The sequence below is a fragment of the Symphalangus syndactylus genome, chromosome 4 (genome assembly GCF_028878055.3).
Source record: "Symphalangus syndactylus isolate Jambi chromosome 4, NHGRI_mSymSyn1-v2.1_pri, whole genome shotgun sequence".
Classification (NCBI taxonomy): Eukaryota; Metazoa; Chordata; class Mammalia; order Primates; family Hylobatidae; genus Symphalangus; species Symphalangus syndactylus.
This window is the reverse complement of record NC_072426.2, coordinates 66,709,318-66,719,713: the sequence shown is the minus strand read 5'-3', so window position 1 is coordinate 66,719,713 and position 10,396 is coordinate 66,709,318. Positions and strand designations below refer to the sequence as shown.

General features: G+C 39.7%; 1 protein-coding gene across 1 annotated transcript in view; it reads right to left on the bottom strand.

Annotated features, from left to right (window-relative positions):
• Positions 1-5,516: 5,516 nt before the first annotated feature.
• GPR158 (G protein-coupled receptor 158) overlaps positions 5,517-10,396 on the bottom strand; it is a 433,367-nt gene continuing 428,487 nt past the window's right edge. The window contains exon 11 of the mRNA XM_055274921.2: positions 5,517-9,964. Coding sequence (XP_055130896.1) covers positions 8,462-9,964 — 1,503 coding nt within the window. The 3' untranslated portion in view covers positions 5,517-8,461. The remainder of the gene's footprint in view (positions 9,965-10,396) is intronic.

The window sequence follows — 10,396 nt, the reverse complement described above, 5'->3', positions numbered from 1 at the left end:
GATAGACGTTTGTCGTACAAAATTGACTCTTCCTGGATTAATCATCCAGAAACTTTACTACGTAGTTATGTTTGATTCTATTAACCTTTAGGATAGTAAAGAACTTCATTTAAAACTTGGTCTTACAAAAATGTTTTGGCCCAGCTTCTTATGCTACATGAAGGACACTAAGAGCCACTTCTGCGTGAAGAAGTAGACCGATCCATTCCCAGCAAAGACTGAATCATAGTGAGACAGAGCAAGAAAACGGGACCCAGAAAGCACACTGCTTTCCAGCCTCTTCTCATTCAGGACTTCACTCTGGCTTCATTTTGCTTTTGGAAGCAAATTTCCTATGACTTTGTTTTTCCCCTACAACTTCATATATCTCTTAGTATTATATGTGTGTGTATATATATATGTGTGTATATATATATATATATATATATATATATATATATATATCAAAAATCAAGGAGGATTAGAGGTTATTTATCACACTTCTGCTCCCTTTCATATGTGTGTCTTCTTTCTCTAGCTGATTCTAAAATTGCCAAATGTTTGACTGGATGTTGTGTGGCTACATCCATTCTAGCAAAGCAATTTAATGCAAAATGAAATTTTACAGTGAGACACGTGTGCAAGCATGTGAGTGTACACACACACACACACACACAATCTTAGTCATAGGATGAGAAAGGTCCTGAGATGCCATCTCATTCAACATGTCCCTTGTTCAGGCGAAGAAATGTAAACACAGAAAATTGAAGAGACTTTTCCAAATCAGACATATCTGGTGGTGGAACCATGTTTCAAAACAAGTTCTTGTACTTCTGATTTTTTTTCATCCTGTTATTTTTCTTTTTTCTTTTCTTTTTGAGACAGGGTCTCACTCTGTCACCCAGGCTGGAGTGCAGTGATGTGATCATAGCTCACTGCAGCCTCAAACTTCCAGGCTCAAGTAATCCTCCAATCTCAGCCTCCTGAGTAGCTGGGGCTTCAGGGGCAAGCCACCACCCCTGGCTAATTTATGAATTTTTTTTGTAGAGACAAAGTTTCACCATGTTGCCCAGGCTGGTCTTGAACTCCTGAGCTCAAGCAATCCTCCTGCCTCAGCCTCCCAAAGTGCTGGCATTACAGGAGTGAGCCACTGTGCCTGACCCCTACTGTTCTTTATCAGCAGTATTTACCACTATTTGTACATGTTATAAAATATCTATCAAGTATCTCCCAACTTACACATGGTTTTTTAAAATGTGTTTTAGGATTTTTGTTTCAATGTGTTTTTAATTCATGCTTTCTATTACACATTTTTTTTTTTTTTTGAGATGGAGTTTTGCTCTTGTTGCCCAAGCTGAAGTGCAATGGGCTGATCTCAGCTCACTGCAACCTCCGCCTCCCGGGTTCAAGCGATTCTCCTGCCTCAGCCCCTGGAGTAGCTGGGATTACAGGTGCCTGTGACCACATCTGGCTAGTTTTTTGTATTTTTAGTAGAGACAGGGTTTCACCATGTTGGCCAGGTGCTCTCAAACTCCTGACCTCAGGTAATCTGCCCGCCTCAGCCTCCCAAAGTGCTGGGATTACAGGTGTGAGCCACTGTGCCTTGCCCATGTTTTTAAACTTAGTCAAAGACATAGAAATTTAATGAAAGTCAGTGGGTACACAAAGCAAGAGGAGAGGTATGCTTTGCTTTGGCTTTTCCATGCCTTCTGGGTCCCTCACCACTGGAGGAGGTGTACAGAGGCAGGTGACTGCACAGGTAGGATACCATCAGAGTTGAGAAAATAGATGACTGCTGCTCTTCTTTACAGGGGGCTGTAAAGAGGATGAGTGTCTATTATATATTCGAATGATAGCCTTTCTAGCTTTCCCATGGTCCAGCAAATGCTTACAGGGCAGTCAACCTGCTGACCCTTTCATGCAAGTGGTCCAGAAACTGAGTTTGTGCCTGGGTGCTCTTAACTTTATTTCCAGTTTTCTCATGTGTCAGAAAGTAGACCCCCTATTGGCCGCCCCTTGACTCTGGTTTAATCCCTCTTTATTTACATGGTTCCATCATCAAATTTTGTCTAAGGACTACAATAATCTAAGCTCCTCAACTTATTATAAGCAGCATATAATATAAAATGCAGGGGGACGAATTTGTAAATTATTCACTATATGTACATATTGCTATTAGTCTTTGAGATGTAAAAAGAAGAAAAAATATTTTTCATGATCTTTTAATATCTGTACTATGTGGCAAATTTAGATGCTTTTTATATATTTTCCCAATTTCCAACAAGTGATACGTTTATATGTATTTACATGTAACATACATATTTCTTCTCACACATGAAACACTTACAGTTATATGCAAGCATATTATGACTACTTCTACATAACACGAAATGTATGGATAAGAGGTTCTCAAGTCAACCAAATGTCCAAATAGTTTGTTCAAACTCAATATCTCACTTCTCAGAAGCATCTGAAAGCCAAGCATCAGAATCTATTTTTATGTGGATGTTTTATATAAACTCAGCCATGCTTTATTTTTCAGAAAGAATTCAAATAACTAAAAGCAAATTCAAGTTCCTACAGCCTAATGCAATATTTCTTACTTTTTATGACATATGGGAATATCTTTTATAGGTCTAACAAACCAGGCCATGGCCGCAACCTTAGCCTTCTCTTTCCTTATGGTGGCAAATCAATACTTAACGTTACAAAGCTGGAGAGTTAGAATTAACAGATTCAATCATACTCTATGGGTTTTCCAGGAACTGCCAGAATTTACATGGAAGTCCAGTTAAACAACATTTTAGAAATGCCGCAGCAAGTTCTCACCCAACTTCTGAATTTCTCTTTCTCTTCAGGTGTATTTTAAGCAGTGATTAGTAATCAAAAATTCCAGTTGGGCAAATATTTATTGAACTCAGGGCAAAGCACACTGCTTGATATTGGGGATCTATAGGTGAATAGAGCTCTCAATTTAGCAGATGACTCAGTGGAGCATGTAACTAAATTGTTTAAGTCAGTGCAGTAAGAGACTTAAGTAAATTCCTAAGGCGAGCTGAGAAGAAGGAATTCATTCTGACTTGAGGAATTAGGAAAAGTTTCATGGAGGTAACAGGGGCCTTTGTGCTGCTCCTTGAATTAGGGAAAACAAACATCCTAGGTGACCAGGGATAGTCCCAGTTTACACTGTTATCCAGGTGTAATTTATTTTTTTAAAACAAGGTCTTGCTCTGTCACCTAGGCTGGAGTGCAGAGGCATGATCATGGCTCACTGCATCCTCAACTTCCTAGGCTCAAGGGATCCTCCTGCCTCAGCCTTCTGAGTAGCTGGGATTACAGGCATATGCCACCATGACCAGCTAATTTTTTTTTTTTTTTTTGTAGAGATGGGTCTTGCTATGTTGCTCAGTCTGGTATTGAACTCCTGGCCTCAAGCAATCCTCCTACCTTGGCATCCCAAACTATTGGGATTACAGATGTGAGCTGCAGTTCCCAGCCAGATGTATAGTTTAATACTGCCCTTTTACTCTCAAAGGTTTTCTTTGGCCAATAAAATATATGATCACTCTAGCATAAAAGTGTACATAACATGTTGGCAGGGAGAAGAAGGGGAGGGAATTTGAGTTGGACCAACAAGCAAACACAAAAGGCACGGAAGAATCAAACCTCTTGGTGTAACTGGAGAAAAAACTGCATGAATATTTCTCTTGTGTGCACAACTGAGGGCATTTTTTTCTTTTCTATTGCTGATTGAACTGAAATGGGAGTATGTTTTACAAGAACTGGCATGGACCTTCTATTTGCATATTTAAATTATTTTTCTTTCTAGGAATGTGACTGCTGTGCAGCACAGGCCTCTTCCTATATTTATCCCTTATTTTCCATGTTCATTTGATCAGACAGTTTTATTTCTGGCAATTTTCACATCACAGGGAAAGAAAGGGAAATTAAAAACCATACATTTCATTATCTGCCTTCTAGCCAGTTAACGCTGAATTAGAACACACGAGATGCTTGAACTTTGCCCTTGTACTTTCTAAGAATCAAAATGTTTAGAGAAAACAACCCAAATTAGAAAGATTTGATTGCTGTTTTTACAACTATTCAGGGGGAAAAGATAGAATATGCTGATATAAGAAAATCTTAACTAACTTGCATTGTTTTAGGACACCAGATTTACATTATTAGTTTTTATGTGATAAAGTCTATTTATATGATAAAGTCTATTTATATACCTATTTCCCTTAGGTATTTTTTTAGCAGAAAGATTCTAAATTTAGAACAAAGAAACAAGATATATGAAAAAATAATATAGCCAGGCAGGTCAACTAGACAAGTCCAGCAATAACTGAAAATAAGTGGCAATGGTGTGAGCAGATGGGAAAAGGTAGTTGCTATGCTTCATCCAAAGAAAGAGGGGTGCAGGGATAAGGTGGGGGACCAGCTCTTCCCCTTCCCTCTTTTCAGGCCTGGTTGTCTTTCTAGAGCTCTTCTGAGCTGGTAGAAACTTCAGTCCACACTGCAACGTGCCCCAAGTGCCTTCTTTCTCAGCCCAGTTTAGTACCAAGCTTTCCCATAGCAGGAACCTGGGATCCTGTTCGTCAGCTTTTCTCGTGAACAGATGATATGAGGTCTACCAGTCTTCAGAAAGGGCTTTTGAGGCTTCTGAAATTAGCCAAAATGTCAATAAACTTAGAAAAAAATTTGTATTTGACACTTATCTAAAGTAACCTGATTTTTCCCATTTCACATGAGTATAATAAAATAGTAAACCCACTTGGAGATGTGATATTGATGAAATAAACACGAATCTTTCCATCTCCTCTTAAGGTTCTCATCTTCTCTCATTGTGACTCTCACACTAATCTTTTTTAGCTGCCTCTAGTCCCTTCCCGTTTCAGTCCATTTCAGGGCTGCTTCCAAAATGATCTAATTTTTGACTTCATTATGCCACTTTTCAAAGCTTCCCTTTAGCTTCCAGTGCTCCACGATGAAGCTGCAGTTAACCTGAAGCGTGGCGTGCAGTCTGTGCTCAGTTACTTCTCCAGCCTTACAACAGTTTCCCTTTGATACCTGTTTGTTGCCTTTGCAGATTTTCGGCCTGGTGAACCTGAAGTCTCTAGTGAGACTTCCCTGACCTTAGTTATGCTCATCTGCATATTGTTATACCAGTGACTGGATACTCTCATGGGCCTGAGCGTTCCTGAAGGGGTTGTTTATCTTTGTATCATCACTCCTTAGCACATTTCCTGGTACTGTGTGTGGAGTAAACAAGCAAACAAAAAAGGTAGCTGAGTTAGTTCCCATTTGGGAAGCGCCTTCTTAAGTCAAAACCAAAAATAGGTTTGATTGCCTCCAAATGATGACCTGTGTGTTTGAGGCCACATTTGGCTAATCACATATTCCTATAGACTGGCAATATGAGGATGTATGTGCACAAGGATACCACAGCCAAACAAATATATGGAATTTCGTTTAAAGTTAGACGAAATAAATTCAGTTTTCTATAGACGAACACACAAATCCCCACAAATCACTTTCATATAAATATGTTTTATTGCAGAGAAGTTATAATTATTTACATGCTACAACACGTCACAACATAAATTTACCAAATATTTCATGGTGGGATGCTGTAGGTTTCAGATAATAGTTTTAGGAGAACCACGGATTAAGTGAAGAGACTTACAGCTTTATTGACTCTACGACTCTCGGTTGCTAAATGCTAGAAGTCAAAAGGCAGTGTTTTTTCAGTCCTACCTGTCATAACTTGCATGCAGAAACCTAGGAAGCAAATACAAGAGAACTGTCGAGTTTCAAATCCATATTGCCACCAAAGTTTACAATGGGTTGAGTTATACTTCATGTCGTAAAGCATATAATTCTTGCATAAAATATACAATTCTATTAAGATTGGTATAAATCTACTTACTTATAAACCCTGGCTTAAAAACAAGGACAGGATGCAGCCTGCACATGCATTGAGAAGGACAACCTAGCAAATGTTTGCGACCTTAAAAGTGTTTATTCACTTTCTATGGTTATCAATCTGGAAAAATAACCTCCTGACTTGTAAATTTCAACTTCTCTTGTTGATAATGGCAATGAAACTCTCAGAAAGACTCTAGGCACTCTCACTGATTTATGCTGGTGGAGAATAATCTATGAACTATAGAATGTCGCTAAGTAATTTGGCAAGTCTTTTTAAGTCACATCTCTAGCAGGATCAATCCTGAAGTGCAATAGAAAGTCACTGATGCTTGACTGCATATTTCTCAAGAAAAGAATCAAGTGCTAACAGATTTCAGACATAAATGAAACAAATATGTGGGTCTAGGAATTTCCAACCCAATTCACAAAGATTCCTTAAAGGAGGTCACCAAGCATACAGGCCTTCATTGAAAAGGAAGAGATGAAAGAAATAAATAGTGTAAAGACACAAAAATAGAATTTCTATATCTTCTCAAACCGACCCCACCAACCTGAGTAATGCATAAAGTCAGCAAATGGGTGAGGAAGATTTGCGCACAGCTTGGCGAAACAGTGAAGTGCTTGCTTACACCTGAATAACAAAATCACTGAGAAAAATTTGATGAATATGGAGAATTCTGTTTTTACCTTCCACTGAAAATACTCTCCACGAACAGCCCTATATCCACCCTCTGATTCTGTTTCTCCATCTTTTATCATCCTAGCATGTCCTCCTTGCTGCTTGTGACATACAAAATAGTTATTTGTGCTGGGAGTGTCCTGGCCAAATAAGCAGTTGATACTTGGGTGTTTACAGGGAGAAAAAGGGAAGTCTCGGTTCTATTTCTGAGTGATTCTTCTTTACATGAAATGAGACTGAGTTTTGGAATCTCATTGCATGATCATGGCGGTAGGGGCTAAGTCGGCAGCTTAGGATTCTCATGCCAAGAGATCAGTGTGGAATGCAATAAGCTTCATAAAATATGCTTTGGGGGCTGCTTTGCCTTGCAAATAGACCTTACATGTTACATTTTGAGCAAGTGGCTCACAAAGGCAATTTGCAGGACTTAGACATTTTCCAGTGCTTGGGAGAATGAAGATTCCATACCACCTTATAGGCTTTGAATAAATAAGGTCATAAAACCTCTTTGGGATTTGAGCCCAGCAAGTTCTACCTCTAGCTGAAGCAATGAATAAGAGTTTATGAGAATAAATAGTTTAAGGTATTTTAAAATACTGTATTTTCAGTGCACATAATAAAAATATATCCATACAATGATCTTGGTGCTACCATAATTTTTCTGTTTAAAAAAATAATCCCTTGAAAGTGCTATCAGGAGCTACCTGTGTTTTTTTGAAAGGCAAACTTCCTGGGTCTATAGTACTGCTATAATTCTTATGTCATCCCTAGAGTCTTCCCTTTCCAATGGTAATAATAATGCACGGTATATTTTTCTCACTCTTAGCTTCTTCCTTTGGAAATGCTGCTAAGTAGGAAATAGTGAAGAGTTAAAAGGGACAATTAATTGGAATGAAGGCGTTATCTATCTCTGACTTTGAATAAACAACGGATAAGTTGTCCTTAACTTATTGAGACATATGACTAAGTAGGACCACTTGATCTCCAATATTAATAAAGCTTCTGAGTCCTAACAAGGAGTGCAAAACAAGTAACTCAACTTGTGTAAAAAACCCTGATTAAGACAGTATAACAAACCATGATGTGAAATAATAGAGTCAAATTCAAAGTCACAATATATAAACCACAGCCAAAACTAAAAGTTTTTATAGTAACGGTTATGGCTTCCCAAGCCAGAGAAAGCTTACTGTACTTCAAGAATCAACTAAAGTTGATAGATAGCAGGTATTCTGTAAGGTGCAATAACAATTGAGTAGCTGCAGATTGCATAAATGTGTTGTGTCACATAATACCAAAGTTATTTGCAAAAATTATACAATCTGGAATGCTTGAATATGAGACACAACGATGTACTGAAACATACATTTATAAGAAAATGAGAGCAATCATTAATATAAAAGATATTTTTGGGATGCATTAAGTTAGCAGTGCTATCAAGGTTAAATAGGTAAAGTAAGTTCTTCTCGGTCAGCTACTTAGAATTTCAGTTATATATGTCTATACCTTTTCTTTCTTTGCAAATCTGGTATGTCTTCTGTGCCTCCTGGTTTACCTGACTTAGGATCTTCAAAGTCCCATGGGTACATATTGATCGGGGCAGACATTGTGGTCTATTTTCCTTAAACATACTGAAATGGAAAGATTTTACTAGTGTTACCAGGGGAAGGACTTTCATGACCAAAGTGTGACTTCTCCCTTATGACGTTGTTTCTCTTGTCCCCCGGTCCTCTTCTACCCATGCCTTTGACTTTACCTCACCATCTGTCATGTTTTCCTTGATTGACAAATCCTTCTTAGGAATTTTTGATTCTTAAATCTTCTGTCTCATATCCAATCCGGGGTTCCCTCCTTTTCCTCTTCTTCCTGGAGATGCTACACTTTAAAAGTATCCCAGACCTCTTCTTTCCGAGGCCCTGCTATCTTATTTGCACTTAGAGCAGAAGAGGCAGGTAAAGCTACACTTCTTCCAGCATTTGGTTGAGCTGGGGTCTGAAACTCCCAAGGACAAACCTCTGCTCGTGATGTTAAAGGTTGCTGGAAGTTATTACTTGAGTTATACGAGCCACGCACATTCTCCTCAGAAGAAGATGTCTTTTTTTCCTGGTGTCCTATTTGGTTGAGATTTTCATTCTCTGTTTTTGATGCTACAGCTTTGGGGGGCAGTTCTTCGCTCTGCCCAGCACACACATTGGCTGCATGAGGCTGACCTCCGTTCTCCTCTTTTGCCCTCTCTGGGAGAACTGGAATCTTGGAAATCAAAAGCTTTTCATCTTCCAAAATGGACTGGCCTTGGCTCTCCCAAAGGCATACTTCAGCCTTATCCATGCGCTTCTGATTGGATTGCTGACAAACCTCAGCTGCCTTAGGCTTGTGGTGAGATTTCTCCTTTAAGGAAAAAGTGGGGTTTTTCTCCATTTCAGAAGCCACAATAGATACATGCTTTTGAACTTTTGATTCTGAAGGCACAGGACCAGGGGTCAGGTCATAAACCTCCCAAGGACACACCTCCCCAACGTCAAAGTTGTCCTTCATCTGGGTGGCGCCTGGGTTCAGGTCAGAATTGGCAGTGGTGGGGTTGACCCTTTGTTGTTTCATAATCCCAGATTTCTGAGGCTTTCTTGGCTCCTCCGCAGGATTTGAGTTTTGGGGGGCAGGATCTTTAGTCTCTGTGTTATCAGAATTCGAGTGATTTCTCTTTGTCTCTTTATCTTTTGGCAGAGGTTTCTGGGATTTAGTGCGTTCTTCCACGCCTGCTGTTTGGGTTTTCCCAGCTAATCCAAGAGTCTTCTCCTTGGCGCTTGCTATGACACTGAGAGACTTCTGTAACATCGATGTTCGTGGGTGCCCAGGTTTCTTCTCTGAGCTGAGGTTGTGAGCGCTTGCTGACTTGCACACCAACGGCACCGACTCTGTGGACTCAGCCTCGCTGTCTTCTTTTAGTTTTTGTGTTAGTTTTTTACCCGACAGGGATTCCAGTGTGGAATTGTCTGTCGCCTCCTCCTCTTGGCTTTCTGTGGGTAGGCTACTGGACTCTTCCGTTTGGTCTCTCACGTGGTCATAAGTGCTGTGGGATTTCTTGAGTGAGAAGACTCGGTTTTTCAGAGTCTCCTCCTTGGATTTTCCTGTGTTCCCTGAAGACTCTGGGGGGTTCTTCCTGATGAGGGCAGTGCCTTTGGCTGTGCCATGGTCGGCGCCCTCCTTGTCCTCTTTAGAGCACTGCCGGCTGACTGTCTCTGGGATCTCGGTAATGCGTCTCATGATGGAACGACCTAAGCCCTTCTTCGAGCACCGCTTTTTCTGGAGGTGGGGGTTGTTTGTGATCATCTTCTTTCTTTTATATATTTCCAGTTGGGCATAGAGTTTTTTCAGCTCATCCTGCCAGAACAAAAGCAAATTCAAAGAAGTGTAGAATTTAGTGTTTCAGTCATAGAAGATCACTACATGGTACTGCAATTCAGTAAACTTGGGCTCTAATTTAGGGCAACTGCTCTACAGCTTTCTCTGACATATGTACTTGTCGATTTTCTCCCCATTTGTACTTTCTGATTCTTTTGTGTTTTGTTTCACATAGAGTGTGGACCTTAAGACATGAACTCATGTATTCTAACCTTGCTTCAAGGAGCAAGCACCTTCTGATTTGTACTTTTCTGATTTGTATTTTCTGATTCTTTTGTGTTTTGTTTCACATAAAGTGTGGACGTTAAGACACAAACTCACGTATTCTAATCTTGCATCAAGGAGCAAGCACTTTGCACATTCAAGTTGTGAGGACCAGACTGAGCCTGGACCAGAAAAAAACACAGCATA